At 59.2% G+C, this 16,401-nt stretch overlaps 2 protein-coding genes across 3 annotated transcripts in view; one reads left to right on the forward strand and one right to left on the reverse strand.

The window, feature by feature from the left end:
* The window catches only part of LOC105356170 (uncharacterized), a 185,780-nt gene that overhangs the window by 92,093 nt on the left and 77,286 nt on the right, over nucleotides 1-16,401 (forward strand). The gene's annotated exons all lie outside the window — the stretch shown is intronic.
* LOC144986754 (uncharacterized) lies at nucleotides 8,031-12,223 on the reverse strand. The gene is made up of 3 exons (XM_078934737.1): nucleotides 10,227-12,223; nucleotides 9,297-10,141; nucleotides 8,031-9,199 (listed from the first exon to the last, which is right to left on the reverse strand). The coding sequence occupies exons 1-3, from the start codon at nucleotides 11,465-11,467 to the stop codon at nucleotides 8,421-8,423; spliced, it is 2,865 nt and encodes a 954-aa protein (XP_078790863.1). The 5' UTR covers nucleotides 11,468-12,223; the 3' UTR covers nucleotides 8,031-8,420.

Below are 16,401 nucleotides of genomic sequence, written 5' to 3' on the forward strand. Positions count from 1 at the left end.
GCGGCTTCACGCGGAGAGGACCAGCCTCGTCGTGTGGCTGGAGTCGAGCGCGCTGGGTTCCAGCTCGCTGAGCCCGACGGCCGAACGAACCCTGTGCCCCGCATCCGAAAGGGACGCGGAACGTCTCGCCGCTCTCGCCGAAGAGGGCCTCCTGAGCCCCTGTGAGAGAGGAGAGCGGCGCGAAGAGGGCTCGAGTCGAGAGGCCGCCCGCGTCTCGACACAACGAGACGAGTCGGGGCCCGGACGGTCCGGTCTGAAGCGCGTGAGGGTCAGAACGGGACTGGTTGGCGACTGCCCAACACACAGCCTACCCGAGAATTCGAGAGACGGCCAGCCGTGCAGGAGATCGAAAAGACAAATACGACGGCGGGCGCAGTCCTCCGGGGTAGGTTTCATCAGAAAAAGAATCAAAGCTACAAAGACAGCCGAGAAGAGGGTCGAAGCGGAGTCGACGTTTGCTCGATTCGGACGGGAGAACTCCACGATCTCTCCTGAAGAGACTTCATCGCTTCCTCCTCCTCCTCCTCCGCCTCAGCCTCCCGTTTGTCCTCACGATCCTGTTCCCCGTCACGGCACCGTCAAGGCCCCCACGCGCAAAGCGCAGGATCGGGCCGAAAGAGAGCTCGGGGCTTTGTCCCTCTCGTCTCGGCGAGTAGAAAGGCAGCCCCGGGCGCTTGGCGGAGAGTCTCCACCGTGTTCGGTTCCCAGTTTCGGACAGGCCAGAGAGACCAGTCTGTCGCCTTCCGGGGAGAGAGTCCGTGTCTCGTCGTCTCATCAACGCCCGGTGCCCACGGCGGTTTTGTCCGAAGCTTCTCGGGGCTGCGGGCTGATGTAGAGCGCGGACGGGTCGTGCGGAGCACCCGGGACCCGCTCTTCCGTCGTGACCTCTTCGCAGCTTTTCACGTCAGAGGGCCTGAGGCCGAGTTTGTTCGCCAACAGCAGGCCGTAGGCAGGCGGGTGCAGGGAATCCTTTGTGAGCATGATATCGCTCACGGAGAGGGACCCGTCTGGCTTTCTCCCCGACAGGCTGTCGGCGAACGTGGCACCGGACGTGTTGAGGAGAGCGACCAGGGCGCTGTGGAAGATGTGCACGGGGGATCCGGACTCCAGTTCTCTCACGCCGTCCCTGTGGTTGTACTGTATGGTGTTGTGTCTCCTGTTGAAGTGGCTGAATCCCGACAAGGCGCTACGCCAAAAATTTGTCCAAATGCTCAGAGTTTCCTCCAGGTGAGCAACGCTGACAGAGGACGGGTAGCTGCACACCAGCCTCACGTCCGAGCCGAGCTCGGTCACGGGATCCCGGTCTCCTTCGGCCCCGTCCTCCCGCTCGGCGAGTCGACGTTCCAGACGCCTGGACACGTTCTCCGCCATCCTCAGCAGCCCGGGATCCTCGCACTCGGACCTGAGCTTTTCCAGAGCCGCGCGAGGACGAGAGGTGACCTCGGTCAGAAATCCGCGCACCAGCAGGACCTCTTTGCCTTCGGATATCATGGAGGCCATCATCTTGCTGAGGCTGTGGGACACGCTGGCGGACTTGTGCTTGGACACCGAGGCGCACGCGCCCGACTGCAGCAAGGAGTCGGGCAGCTCGGCGTCGTTCAGCAGTCCCAGCATGTCCGTCTGTTGGTTGCAGGCGAGGGCTCGCGACAGGTTGTCCAGCAAAGGTCTGTCGGTCGCGTTGCCTACCACCGAGATGCCAGCGTCCCGCTGCTCGGCCCTCGAGGAGAGCATCACGTCTGCCACGCGCGCCAGCGACGACCGATCGGCCCCCGCGCTGGTGTACACGTGCCTCGCCGCGGCCTCGTTCAGACCCCTGGTTATCCTGCCGAAAAGCGTCCTCCAGTTCTTGACGGTGTCGTGAGCCCTCTCTGCCAAGGAGGAAAAGGAAGGACCCGAAGCCGACCAGCTGCTGTCCCACACCGACGCTCGTCTGTAGAGGACCCCGTCCACCACCGTGGTGACGAGAGCGGTGCGCTTGTCGTAGAAGGCCAAGCACGAGGAGGCTCTGCACTCGGGCACCACCGGGCACCGTCCGTGTTCGAAGGTCTTCATCACACCCCATAGAGTCACCACAGACATCTTCAGCTCTGTCTCCTTCACGGGGTTCCGAACGAAAGCCTCGCGCTCTCCCCTCACCCAGTCCGCGACTATCTTACACACCACGGCCGCCGGCGCGCAGGGCACCGACGCCATCATCAGCAACTTGGCTGTCTCCGCCAGACTGTCCAAGGGAACTTCGAGCACGCGAGGAAGCGCCTCGTCGTGAGCCTCCTTCTCTTGGATCGCTTCAGCCGCGGCCCCGGGAGGGCTGAGGCCGTCCGGCGACACCACAAACAGGCGTCCGGCACTACGGGGCGGGGCCGCTTCGACATCTTTCCTGCATCGCTTGCTGGGGCGCGCGTCCGGCCCGCTGGAGCCCGAAACCATGTTGATCACGGCAGCTTTACCAGACAGGCCGAGGCCGAGGGATCGGATTTTCTTCCACGGCAGGAAAAGGCAAGGCACGAAGCCCGCCAGCACGGTCCAGCGGATCATGTTTCTCAGGGTGCTTTTGATGTGCCCGCAGCAGGGGCGGTTGGCCACGTAGTGCCCGACGAGATAGCGGACCAGGCACGCGGCGCTCTCGCTGTTGCTGCCCAGCACGTTGCACAGCAGCAACTCCACTGACAGGGCCGGGCTGAAAGTGTTCACGATCTCCTCTATCACCACGGCCAGCTGCGGATCCTCGCTCACAAAAGCCCAAGACGCAACGTCCCTGTGTAGCGGCAACAGGTCGTAGCACTGCTCGTAGCAGTCCCAGCGCGCCTCTCCGCGGGGGCGATTACGGTTGCGTGCACGATGAGCGCAACGGCCGTTCCTGAAGTCCTCTAGAACCCTCGCGTCCCCTCTGTCCGCCAAGGCGCACTCGGCCAAGGCCGCCTCCCGGACGTCGAGCGGTTCTTCGTCCGCCTTCATCGTCACAATTCTGTTCGACTCGACTTTCGGACGGTAACCGGGAGGGGTTAATGAGAATCCGCTCCTCAGCTCCTCACCCGTACTCAGCTGCTCCCGCCGCGTCTTCGACCCCTCTCGTCGGCCATGTTCTGCGTACTGTTCAAGGCGCTCTGCTGCCTTTGCGGCAACGGGCGGACGGCGCGCGGCCCGAGCGGGTACCGTTATGAGGTCCTCGGAGACAGCAGCGACGAGTACGCCGTCGAGGAAGGCGACGAGGCGGACGAAGCCGAACCTCGCCTCAGGGACTTCGCGCTGACGCGCAAGAGAGCTATCGGTCTGACCAGGTTGAAACTGAAAGCTATCAACTCCGCCTCGGACGTGTCCGTGGCGGAGAGGCTCTTGGAACGCCACGGTCAAAATGACCCAAGCTTACTAACTTACGAGGGCAGGTGCCGCGAGGAACTGCTGGCGGCTTTGAGCAAGCTCCCACCTTACGCGCACGGGACCCAGATCGACAGACCTTACAGGATAACGCCAGCCTCGCGCATCGGAAGCGAACGCAACGGAGCGATCGTGTGAGCGCAAGGGTCCCTTTCGCCGAAGAGGGGGGGGGGGGTGAAAAGGAAAAAAGAAAAAGAAAGAAAAAAGAAATAAATCACCATGAGCGTGGTCAAGACTGACCCCAGCGTTTACTCGCTGAGATCTCTGGAGGCTGCCAAACGACTGGTCAAAGCGCCTGGGTTTCTGGCCGACTCGACCGGGGCGTTCTCCGAGCTCGTGGCGGAGAACGTGATCAGGGCGTCCGCGGCCAACACCTCGGTGTCGGCCGACGCGGTCGTGATGATACTGCAGGCCCACATGGGAGTGTCTCTCTTCAAGCAGCAGAAGGACACGAGCCGTTTGCTGGCGGGCTTCGTGTACAAGATGTTGATCCCGGACAAGTCCGTGCCCACGGGCACGCGGTTCACGAGGCGTTACAAGATCACGGATCAGCGAGAGGCCCAGCGAGGTACCTATGACACGGTGGGAAACGGGGTTCGGACCAGGGAGTACAGCCAGGTCTTTCAGCACACGTCCAAAGTGGTGACCATGCAGTTTGGATTTCTGCTCGGCATCACGGTGCCTTCCGTGGCGGAGGAGCTGATACGCAGGGAGCTGGAGCAGGCCAGGACTTCGTGGGAACTCACCAAGACCATAGAGGTCCTGGAGTACTGCGCGGCTCAGCCCACGCTCACGGACAGGATCTGCCAGAAACTCGCATCCCTCCCCAGAGCGGAGAAGCTGGACTCTGTGCTGACGATGGCCGAGCTCATGTGCGGCACCGTGAACGCGCATCCGGATTCTTTTGTGTGCGTGGTGGAGAACGCTCGCAGGGTCCTCTGCAGCGACAGGCCAGAGGTCCTCGTCATGGGAGACACCCTCTTCAGGGTGGTGTCCCAAGACTCCAGCGCCGTCAGGACGCGCATCGCTTGCGAAAACGTGAAGCTCGCGCCCGAGTTCTGCGTCTACACCGCCGCCGACGAGAAGTCGCGGGGCGACGGGCTCCACGAGTTCACCATGGAGTTGGTCAACAAACGCGAGCTGGGCGACGGGGACCTGGCTTTCGCGGACGACTCCAGCTTCAGGGACCAGGTCACGGAGATGCCGGTGAACCACATTCTGATCGGCGGCGGGCGTTCGGTCGGCATTCCCATCGCGTTGGTGGACGGCGTGCAGATGGAACACGGATGCGGGAGGGAGACGTCCACGGAGCACAAAGCTTTCAGCAACACCCAGGGTTTCAAGTGGGAGTACTTCACGGTGGGCTGCACGGCTCCGGCGCTCGGCCAGATATCGCCGTCCAAAGTGCTCTCTGCCACTGACTCCGAAGAGGTCGGCTACAAGCAGCTGGCCCAGCGATCGCCCTCGGTCTCGTACCTGCACCAGTACGACGGCGCCGTGGTCTGCGTGACGCTGAGGGAGCTGCACCGCCTCGGCAGTCCTCGAGCTCTCTTCGGCAGGGAGCGCAGGGACAAGCTGCAGGGGGACTTGAACGCCTTCATGAGGAACGGACCCAGAGGGATCGCCGTGGGACGCATGGCGCAGTTGGCGCACAGCGATGACTGGTACCAGAAGATCAAGAACCCCGCGTCGCTGCTGGAGTTCGACGTTCGAAACATGGTTGTGCCCGAAGCCCCGGACGACGCCTCTCACGGATCGGCCGCCGTCGAGCCCGTGCGCTGGGTCGTCAGGCCCAGGGTGGCCCTGTTCAACACCTCCGCCATGAACAGCCTCTCCAACGAGATCGCGCAGATCGGAAGCGAGCTCCTCGCCCGCTTCGGAGATAGCGAGCACGCCAAGACCGTGACCCTCAACCTCACCTTTCTCAGCAAAGCCCTGGATTACCGCGGTGGTGCGCAGCGCATGCTGGAGATGAGAGGCAAGATTCTCGCGAACCAGCCCATCCGTGACTTAGAAGTGGATGGGTGGACGAGGGGCCGCCTGTTCTGGTCCTGGATGGCGGACCCCATATGCGCCGTGTACATGCGAAAGGCGCTCGGGGCCAAGGAGATCGGCGCCAATGCGCCTGATTTCACCGTGGAGGAACAGGAGGTCCTGGTGCAGCTCGAGGGGTTGATAACCGGAGTGCTGGCACTGTTTAGAAACGTGGTGGGGGACAGGTCGAACTCTGTCGTGGCCTCCATGCCCTGCTGCTTCAGCCACCGGCGCTACGCGGCCATAGATGGGTCCCAGGCCACGGTCAACGAACGCGGATATCCCGTCTGGTTCACCTTGGACGACATGGACTACTGCAACCTGATGTATTGGATCATCCTACCGAGCCTGGGGGCGAGGGTGTATCGCCGGCAACCCGTCGTCGAAAACGAAGCCCACGCGGTGCGCGACCCGCTGAGGTACAGGGACGGGGAGCCGAACCTCTCTCTCGAGCTGGGCATCGACGGCAACCTAGGATTGACCGTCGCCCGTCTGACCGGGGAATGCGTCTTCTCCAGGGTGGCGCCCGAGGCCTTCGCCGAAGACGCCAGCGAGCAGTTCGAGCCCACGGCCTCTCGCCACGTCTCCTGCACGGACCTGGGATTCCACAGGAACTCTGTGGTCACGTACATGTGGTCGATAAGACTCAGGAAGATCTCCGGCATCGGAAACGACCTGGCCAAAGCGCTCCTCGGCATGCACTACAGCACCCTGCTCACTCACGACGTGGTCAGGGATCACTACGACACCGTCTACTACTCCGGCTTGTCCTACCTGATGTTCAGGGGAGTGAGGTTCACGGGCTGCGGAGTGTCCCTGATGCAGCAAAAGTCGGCTCTGTACGCGCTGGGCACGCAGGTGCTGTGCAACCCGACGGCGAACAACACTCACCAGGTGTGCACCGTGAACCAGTACTGCGAGTCGGTGGTGATACCGGACACCCTGGAGTCGCCCGGGCTTTACATCCCCAACCTGTACATGAAAGACGTGCGAGGGGGAGACGTGCACCTGGAGGGGCGCGGAGGGCCGTACGACATGGTGATCGCGGACGCCTTCAACGGCTTCTGCCCGGAGTCCGACAGCGCTTGCGGCTACCGCAGGCCGTACATCTTCACCACCGGCCGGTCCCAGAGCCTGCAGGGACTCACGGGCGAGGTGCCCTTGGATCCGCTCATGCGCTCGGAGGCCTACACCTGCATGCCCACTCTGCTCAGGCCCTTCAGCTCGGCGCTCAGGTCGCGAGGCAGACGCAGAGGCGACGGCGGAGAGGACAGCAACCACAGCGTCTTCTGCGACGCCCTGCACGCGGTGGAGTTCGAAAAGAGCGTGCTGGATCACGTGGGGGACCTCTTCAAGGACACCACGGAGAGAGCGAATGGGAACAAGCGGGCCACGGACATCATGCAGCCCTCGCTCGGGGTGGCTTTCTGCGGTACTTACAGCATCGGGAAGACCTCGGACAGGAAGCTCATGAGCGCCTGCGCCGCGACGGGCGGCGAGCCCCTCGTCGACAGGCTCGCGCCCAGAATCAGCGGCACGGGCCTGTTCGCTTGCAACCCCATGCAGACCACCGCTCGGTTGATAGCTCCCATATTCAGCAGGATATTCGAGAGCCCCAACCATGGTCGCAGGCTGTTCTTGTGAGGGAGGAAACGGAACGTAAAACGGGCGAAGCGCGCGGGAGAAAGGAGAGAGAAGAGAAAGCAGGGAGGAAGGATGCCTCGGGTCAGGGGGCCCGGCTTAGCGCGCAAGGTGGCCCGCGGACTCTGGGCCTTTGCTGAATTGGTGCTTTTGTGCGGGGTCAATTTCTTCGTGACCCTGTACATGCACCCAGTTGACCGCGAGCGCGCCATCGCCTTGATTAGGAAGAGGGAGGAGGCCGAAGTGGACGCCGCCATCAACACAGTGGCCAGGTCCATCACGGGCCTGGACGCGAACATAGAAATGATCAAGGGGATCATCGGCTCCGAGTCATGTGACAGGGCCGTGACCGCCGAGTACGTGAACGAGCTGCGCTCGGCCGAGACTCAGAGGGACCAGCTCCGCTACATGCTCATGGCGCTCAGGGGCCGGATCGATGCTGTCAGGCTGGTGGGCGCGGTGGACACTCTGTCAGACAGCGTGGGGCTTCAACTCAACGCTTCGGCCAAGATAAACAGGACGGTGCTCGCCTTGAACGTCCACAGGGACCTCGACGACATGAGGGAACCGGTGTCTAAAATGACGGTGGAAGATGCCAGCGGGGCTTACGAAGACGGCCATCTTACTCAGAGGCACCCTCACTGGCTCGTGTGACCGCCCTTAAACTGGGTAGTCCCGCTACGGTTCTCTGATGGGGAACGCATATAAATTCCTACCGGAAGGTCTGGGTTGTTGGGGTTTCAGGGCTTTTCTTTTCTTTTCTTTCTTAGTGTACCTGCCCTTTGTATAAAGTGTGTCTCTTTTGCTGTGCTGCCTTTTTTGTTTTGTTTTCAAATGCAACAGTGTTTGACTGTCTGTGTGTGTTGATCTTGTAACAAATTCTGAATAAAATAATTTCTGAAAACACAACTGCTTGGCTTGTTTCCATATTCTGTTTGCCAAGAAATGTAGAGAGAAGATGTGAGACTACAGTAGGCGTACTTCAATCAACAGCAATATGATTTTATTCAAAGTACAAAAGGAAAATAAGTCTTACATTTCAAGAGGGTACAGTTCATGTGATTGGATTGCATGCTGAGGGTACAGTTCATGTGATTGGATTGCATGCTATGAAAAAGAAATGCACGAGGTAGAAAGACAACTACGCAAGCCTTCGCTGTTTCAATGGCAGTCACAAGGAATAACATCTGCTTGTCGAAAGAAACCTCTGAGATAACTGTGGTAAAGAAAACAAATTGTAAAAGAGTAAAAGCAAAACACTTCGATGACAATTCCTATGCAATCATGTTCCACACACCTGTTTTTTTCAAAAAAAAATATAATATAAAAAAATGATGATGAAATAATGTGAACATTGTGAGCAAAAATGTTCATACGTAGACATTTTTGTCACCTTCGTAGCAAATGGGTCGGGTCAGCGTATTTCCAGTCTCCGAGTTACGGTGGCAGTCGCTGAACTCCTCTGCCACGTTCATGTAAAGCGTCTGGGATTGGCAGCAAGACAGCGGCCTGTAGTCGAACAGAGCGGCCGCAGCTGCGTTTTTAGCCGAAAACACATCTGCGTCCAAGGCGAAGGGTCGTACCCTTTTGTGTACGTAGCTGGGATCCGCTTTCTCCATTCCGCTTCGGGCGGCAAGCTCAGCGATGGCTTGAACGATGGTGGGTCCATCGAGCGGCTTGCAGTCCAAGACCACGTGGATGTCCCTTTCAACGCTCCCGCCGCCTTCCCTTGAGCGGTACTGCACGGTGAACCACGTGCGCAGGAGGAAAATCATCCTCTTGAACTTGACCTCGGACACCGTCTCCCTCAAAGAACTGTCGATCAGTGGGAGGACTCTCATGCTCCCACCCTGGCACACTCTGGTGGTGCACCACGCTGCCAAGACGATCTGTTCCTTGAACACGAAACAGCACCAGTGAAAGTAATGCGTGCCCATGTCCACGTCGAACAGCCGCGGCAGGTGCACGTCGGGCCCGATGGCCGCCTGGGTGCTCTCGGGGCACCATTTCCCCACTAGCACGCGGTCCCAAAACCCCGGGATGTGAGGCATGCAAACGTATCTGTAGGCATCATACTCAGGCAAGAGCTTATTTTCCCAGTAGGTGAAAGACATGTCGTTTGCTGGATTCTTTATCAGGGTCTGGAACGCTGCGTAAAAAAAAAAAAGAGAGAGAGAAATCAGAGAGAGGAAAGTCAGACTCTTGAAGCTGTGCAAGGTCGAGGTGCTAGAGGGTGTGCCTCTTACCTCGCTGAAGTTCCTCGTCACTTGGCGACCCTTCGGCCAACATCCTTTCAACGCATTCCTCTTTTTCGATCCTCGTCATGAAGCGGTCGCTACCTTCTCGCTCCAGTTCCCAAGCTCCTACAGCCTCCATCTCCGGCATGTCAGCCAGCGCGTTTGCCGTGGCGTTCACCATTCCGTTCTCGGAGACGACCCAGTGCTTTCGGCAGCCTCCCTGCGCTCTGATGCACAGCGTGCACAGGACGCATCCGCAGAGGCACTGCACGGGTCGATTGAGTTGCAGGAGATACCCGCAGCACACCGGCGCACGGTTGAAAACCCGTCTGCATGATGGGCAAGTGATGAGATCTTCGAGCGTGGATAGGGAGACGCCGGGGATGCCGTCCCAAGGGCGCGGCCCCGCGCTGCCCTCTGCGCTCCAGCACGCAAGCTCCTCTTCTGCGGGCGTCCTGGGCTCGCGTCGGTTGGACTCCACGGAGAGACAGAGCCCTGGAGACTCACTCTGCAGCGCTGCGCCGGGCTCGTCTTTCGGCGGCTCGACGTCAGGCTGCGAGCTCGGGCGTCCGTCCCCTCCATGGTCGAGATCTTCGTCACCCGTCTCGGGTGGCGGAAGTAGAGAGCCTGGAAGCTCAATCGTCTCCGCGCAAGTCGAAGCGACCCGAGGAGGAACTTGGTAACCGTTTGGGGGTTCCGCCGCGCGCGGCTCGATGCAATCGGGGTACGTGATCAAGTTGATGTCGTCGTACGCTTTCGTGATGACGCTCTCGCACAGCATGGCGCTGGCTTCTTCCTCCAGCGTACCGTACTCCTCGTCCTCAGTCGAAGTCAAATAATATCTGGAGGGGTTTCTGTAACGCACCCACAGTGACACAAAATACAACTTGTGAATATCACCTTCAAACCATGCCTCCCAGGATCGACGGGGATACCCACGGCTGGCCGCTGATGCTCCAGATGGCAGTGTGCAGCTCTTCGTCCATTCGCTTCGCGACCTCGACGCCTTCCTCGGACTCCGGGACGTCGATCTCCCCCGGGCGGAGCGAGCGTTCGCTCTCCGCGCCTCGGTCTTGCTCCGTGGCGTCCACTGGGCTAGGCGGAGGCGCCGGAGTGGGCTCGACGTGGTTTGCTTTCCGCAGGGCTTCGAGTCCAACGCAGATTGCGCCTCCCGGTACCGGCTGTCGCCCTCCATCCGCGAGGGCCTCGCGACACCCCGCGCTTTCAGCACCAGGACACAGAGGCTCGCCGCGAGCCTCTTCCGCCTCGTCTTCGGTTTCCTCCGGAGAGGCCGCCTCGTTTTCTACGCGCCCCCGACTCTTGTCGTCTTCGTCCGAGGAGGAGGCGCTGACATCAGATGGACTGCACGCGCGCTCTTTGGCCTCGTACTCGGCCGTGCGAATTTCGCCCTTCTCTTCTTCGCCCTCGCTGTACTCGCCTTCGCTGGAGCTGTCTTCCTTTGTCGAACAACACCCTAGTCTCCAGGGCCTGGTCGCGGTGTCTCGCTCCGTGCGACGGCCTCTCCGCGAGGACGACGATTGGGGGTTCGCGCGGTCAAAATTGCAACCGGCGTGAGGCACAGCCCAGCGAACTGCCTTTCGCCTGCCGTCGTGAGCTTCACCGACATCCACGCCAAAGTGCGACGGTTCTTCACCAGTGGGCCCCTCTGGCTCGGTCCTCCTTTTCACGAGCCGAATCTCGGATTTAGTCCTGCGAGGGCTGAGGCTCGGGTCCCGCTTGCGCTTGATCCTCTCGCTCCGGTGATATTTGCCGTCTCCTTTTCGCACGCAACCGCCCGCAGGGTTTGTCCTTCTGCGACGAGGTGCAAATTCAGGGTCGAGCTCCTTTCCAACCTGCCTCTTGAGTGTCGGGTAGAGGGGAGGCTCGCGGTCGAGACGGACGCATCCGAGGGCCCGCTCGCGTCCGCTTCCTCGGTAACGATCGCGGACTCCATCCCTCTGGTCGCGGCGGGAGATCTCGCCCTCGGCCCACTCGGGCGTCCAGTCGAAGCGCTTTCTTTCTCTCCTTCTCTTCTCCGTTTCTTGCCTTCTCCTTTGCTGCAGGTTGCGCAGGGGAGAAGGCGTAGTGTATCTGCGTTGGCCCCCGCCGATCCTTCTTTGTTCGGGCCTGGCCTTCCTCTGCATCTTTTCGTTCTCGTATCCAGCCGAAATCACCCTCATTGCACCGCGGGCTTCGTTAGAACAGAGAGCCGAGTTCCACCCAGATGCCGAGGGGCGAATCTCTAGTGTTCCTGTACGAACGAACGCTGGGGTGTGAGCTCAGTCCTCTGTGAGCAAACTTGGCAGCACTTATATAGCCCCTCCTCGACAGTCTCGAAATCTCTGCAACAGAAGAAACTCTCACCTTCCTCACTTTCATGCCAAAACAAAACTCATCACTATCAGTGAGTCTGACCTTCCCCCAGAGTGCAAGAACTCCGCTCGCAGCAAGACGTCTCTGGGTTGGACGAGATCCGTCAGAGTCAGGCCGATGTTTACAGCGTCTGACCGATGTGAACAGCGTCCGTCCGACAGCCACTCGCCTCCTCCGACCAGGCTTAAAAACGGCCGAGTGCAGTTCATAGAATACGACCGATGCTCGCAGTCACTGTCCTCCCTCCTCGACCTTCCCGCGAAGCTCAAAAAGTCAGACCGGCATCTCGCACGCCAAGCATCCACGGTGGCATCAATCCGCTGTTAATCGGAGCAGCCCAGACATTCGAAACACAAAAAGTTCTGGGCTCAGAAAAGAAAACTGGTAGGCTCAGGGGAAGGTAGATAATGTTTGGGAGCAATAGGAAAACAGGAGAGGCAGGGAGTAAGACATGAAGGTGGAGACTTGGGAGGAGCAGTGCTCAGGGGAAGGTGGAGAATGTTTGGGACCAATAGGAAAAAAGGAGAGGCAGGGAGTAAAAGATGAAGGTGGAGACTTGGGAGGAGCAGTGGAAGCCCATGCTCTATGAAGGTGGGGGGAGAAAAGAGAGCAGAGTGGTGTTGGTGACCATAAAATTACTTCTGATCAGCGCAACTGCTTGTGCACGCAGATGTTTTTTTTTGTTTTGTTTTTTTTGTTTTGTCAATTCACGCTTGCAGAAGCCAAGCTTACAAACCTCTCTCTTTCCCACTCCGGAGATCGGCAGGAATAAAGCACAGGGTGCACTGCCGTGAACGTGTGAACACATTTTTTGGTTTTTTTTTTTTGACAAAGAAAATGTGTAGTGTATTTTCCCAGAGATGAAGCGCAAGCTGTGTTCGGTGGCAAAACACTTCAAAGCAACGAGAGCATTTTTGAACGAGCTCCTTTATTTCGCACTCAAACGCACAGTGTCCATCTCAGAGCGCACCGAGCTTTTCAAACAGTTTCACGACAAGATACATCTGCTTATATCCAAAGGATGGTGCACATGCAACACAGACAAAATGAAATACACATGAAAACCCACTACGCAAACTACATTTCTCTTTCCCACTCCGGAGATCGGCAGGAATAAAGCACAGGGTGCACTGCCGTGAACGTGTGAACACATTTTTTGGTTTTTTTTTTTGACAAAGAAAATGTGTAGTGTATTTTCCCAGAGATGAAGCGCAAGCTGTGTTCGGTGGCAAAACACTTCAAAGCAACGAGAGCATTTTTGAACGAGCTCCTTTATTTCGCACTCAAACGCACAGTGTCCATCTCAGAGAGCACCGAGCTTTTCAAACAGTTTCACGACAAGATACATCTGCTTATATCCAAAGGATGGTGCACATGCAACACAGACAAAATGAAATACACATGAAAACCCACTACGCAAACTACATTTCTCTTTCCCACTCCGGAGATCGGCAGGAATAAAGCACAGGGTGCACTGCCGTGAACGTGTGAACACATTTTTTTGGGTTTTTTTTTTTGACAAAGAAAATGTGTAGTGTATTTTCCCAGAGATGAAGCGCAAGCTGTGTTCGGTGGCAAAACACTTCAAAGCAACGAGAGCATTTTTGAACGAGCTCCTTTATTTCGCACTCAAACGCACAGTGTCCATCTCAGAGAGCACCGAGCTTTTCAAACAGTTTCACGACAAGATAGATCTGCTTCTATCCAAAGGATGGTGCACATGCAACACAGACAAAATGAAAAAAAAAATACACATTCGATCCAACTACGCAAACTACAGCATCTTAGTCCTCCTCAGCTTTGCGGATCTGGGGATCGCAGGCCCTGCTCCGCCTCCCCCTCCGCAGTACACCAAGTAGATGATCCCAGCAGAAAGCGCTCCGCACCAGGTCGTGAGAAGGCCCATCGAAATCCACAAAGCCGAGCTGCTGGCGAACCCCGATAGCCAGCCTCCCAAAGAGACTCTCCCTGCCACGATCTCGTTGTACTTTGCGTCAAAATCAGTCAGGTCTCTGGTGATGTTGTTCAGGTTTTGACGCACGGACAACAGGTTCGACGTCGTGTTCACGGCTCGCAGCAGCTCCATTTCAGGAGTCCCGGGCAGACTGTCTTTCAGCAGGTCCGCGAACGACACCGGCCCGTCCGATATGTGCGGCCTGGAGAAAGGCTTCAGCGGGGGGGATTCGATCTCGACCGTGACCGACCCCTCCATCCAAGTTACCTTCTTGTCGCGGTAGCAGATGTTTCTGTGGCACTCTCCGCACACGGTCTTGCATTCCGAGGGGTCCTCGACGCACCTCCTGTACCTTTCGTGAAGCTCGGGCCTCCTGCAGTACTTTCCGTGGCACTCGGAGGGCTCGTAGAACCGTCCGTCTATGAGCCAGACATCGTAGTCTGGCCAACAGGGAACGCCATCGGTGCTGATTTTGGGCATTGGTATGATCCCTCGGACCACGGCGCGCTCCACGGCGTTCGGCAACGAGTGCACGATGAACAGCTTTCGATTTCTGTACAGGGCCGCGCCCACGGTCGGGAACTCGGACAGACCCGGGTGATCGCGCATCACGGTCATGCCACTGGGGCAGCTCCCCGAGCGCTTGGAGGCGATTTGCCTCAGACAGTTTTCCACCCCCCTGGCCATGAACTTGGTGTGCATGGCAGCCTGCGTCATCTGATGGGTCACGCTTTGCATCTGAGCGTACCACATCTGGTAGCTGGCCATCACGGAGAACTTGACGTTGGTGTCTCGCAGGGCTGCCTCGGTGTTGCGCTTCATCGCGTCCCTGAGGAGTCTAAAGTTCTTGTTGGCGATCTCGGTGTTGCGCTTCATCTTCCTCTCCTGTTCGTCTATCCTCCCGTCTATCAGCGCCACGTTGGCGTCGAGCCGGTTGCTCACCTCCACCAGTTGCCCAGCGACATTCGTGAACGCGTTCTTCACGGAGTCCATCTGGACCTCCAAGCGATCCACTCTCTGAGACACGTGCAATGCCAGACCCAGGGCAGCGCCTCCGAGCAACGAGCCCAGGAACCTCTTGTGCCTCGTGCGGCGTCGCTCGGGCCCGTCGAGTGCCGGGAAGGGTGCATTGTCGGGCAGGGCGTACGCAGAGGCCTTGCGCTCCTGCGCGGCCAACTCCTCCAGACCCTCTCTCATCAGGTCTCCGGCCCTGCGGGCATCGTCTGTGATCTCGTGCGCTGAATCGCACAGCTTGCCGTAGTCTCTCCGGCAGCCGTCATCACCTCCGCAGACCGAGATCAGGCAGGGCTTGAGGGCGCTCACGTCGTAGTTCACGCAGCTCACGTTCAGGTTGATGTAGTCCAGGCCCGGGGTGAAGTTGGACACGAAGTGAATGGCTTCCGCCGGTTTCACGATCACCCCGCGATCGTGCTCCACCACCGGCCTGTCCAACGCGTAGCTGTCGTCCACGGAGACTAGATTCAGGCCCTGGCTGCTCTCTCCCGTGTTGTGCGCGGTGCACACCCTGCTCACGGGCGGAGCGTACTCGACGAACCTTTTCGCGTCCAGGATCCCCACAGTGTAGTGATTGGGATCGGTCGTGGGCACCATGGTGTTGATGTTTATCGCTACCTGCGGAGGCCTGCCCGACGACTCGACCCGCTTGTCCGGTTCCCCGGGGGTGCACGACTCCATGGCGTACAAGTTCCCCACGTAGATCCTGTCGTAGCTGGTCGAGTACATCTCCCTGTGGGGCTCCTTGAACACCCCGAGCGCTCCGTGGACGGCCACGAGGCCGGGGCACACCAGAGTGTGGCTCAGACCCACGTTGTACCGAGGATCCAGGGAGCTCTTGGAACCCGACGCCGGATCTTTGTACGCGCTCTCCGGGACGGTGATCACGATGTCGCCCAGCTCGTCGAGCTCGGGCAGTCTTTCGTTCGTAGAGGGCAGCGGCGGCGGCGTGCGGAGCTCGGCGGACCTCGCGAACCTGGAGGGCTTCGCGGCTCCGGCCTTCGCGGTGGATATGCCCGCCGCCATCTGCTGCCTCTTCCAGTCCCTCAGCCTGTGCACGGCCGAGGCGATTCCCAGTATCGCGGGCATGTCGGAACGCACGCCACGCTTGAAGTCAGAGTCCACGGGGGCAATCATGAACTGGTTCACGCCGAAGGCCACGGCCACGAGTTCGGGAAACCGCTTCAGGGTCTCGAAAGACGTCGAAGACACGGTCACGTTCACCATCACTCCCCTGGCCCAGACCGTGGTGCTGGAGCCCGAGCAGCACTTGGTGTTGAGGTCTTCTTCGCACCTGAGCGCTGTGTTGGTCTCCAGGTCCGCTAAAGGCAGACCGCCCTCCACCTCCCACCTGCCCGCGCCCTCAGGAGCGCTGAGCTTTAGTCCTCCGGTGAGGGATAAGGTGAAGACGATCTTGTTTGCTCGGACTCCTGTCCTGAGCAGAGTCATGAGGTAGGGGACGACGGCGTAGCGCTCGTCGTCGCCGCCGTCAGTCCTCTGTCCGCTCGGGCTCACCCACGCGTTCTGGCAGTGCCTGGGATCCTTCGCGTCCGCGCGGCCCCGCGGCGTCACGAACGCTTCGAACTCGGCCAGGTCCAAGAAGTCAGTGCTCGCCAGCAGCCCGCGAGAAGGAGGCAGTCCGAGGAACAACTTGCGGACGCCTCGTCTGTGCAGGGCGGACGCGGCAAGCTTCGCAACTCTGCCGAACTGACGCCTTTCCCAGTTCGACTTGGAGCAGTTCGTCAGCCCCCACCGGCTGGCGTCCAAGAGCAA

This window comes from Oryzias latipes, chromosome 17, assembly GCF_053564925.1.
Source record: "Oryzias latipes strain Hd-rR chromosome 17, Olatipes_Hd-rR_3.1".
Classification (NCBI taxonomy): Eukaryota; Metazoa; Chordata; class Actinopteri; order Beloniformes; family Adrianichthyidae; genus Oryzias; species Oryzias latipes.

Coding starts and splice junctions, on each gene's coding strand:
- LOC144986754 (XM_078934737.1), bottom strand. CDS start 11,467: ATGAGGGTGATTTCGGCTGGATACGAGAACGAAAAGATGCAGAGGAAG. Junction 10,142..10,226: donor TGGAGCATCAGCGGCCAGCC/GTGGGTATCCCC, acceptor GGTGCGTTACAG/AAACCCCTCCAGATATTATT. Junction 9,200..9,296: donor TGACGAGGAACTTCAGCGAG/GTAAGAGGCACA, acceptor TTTTTTACGCAG/CGTTCCAGACCCTGATAAAG.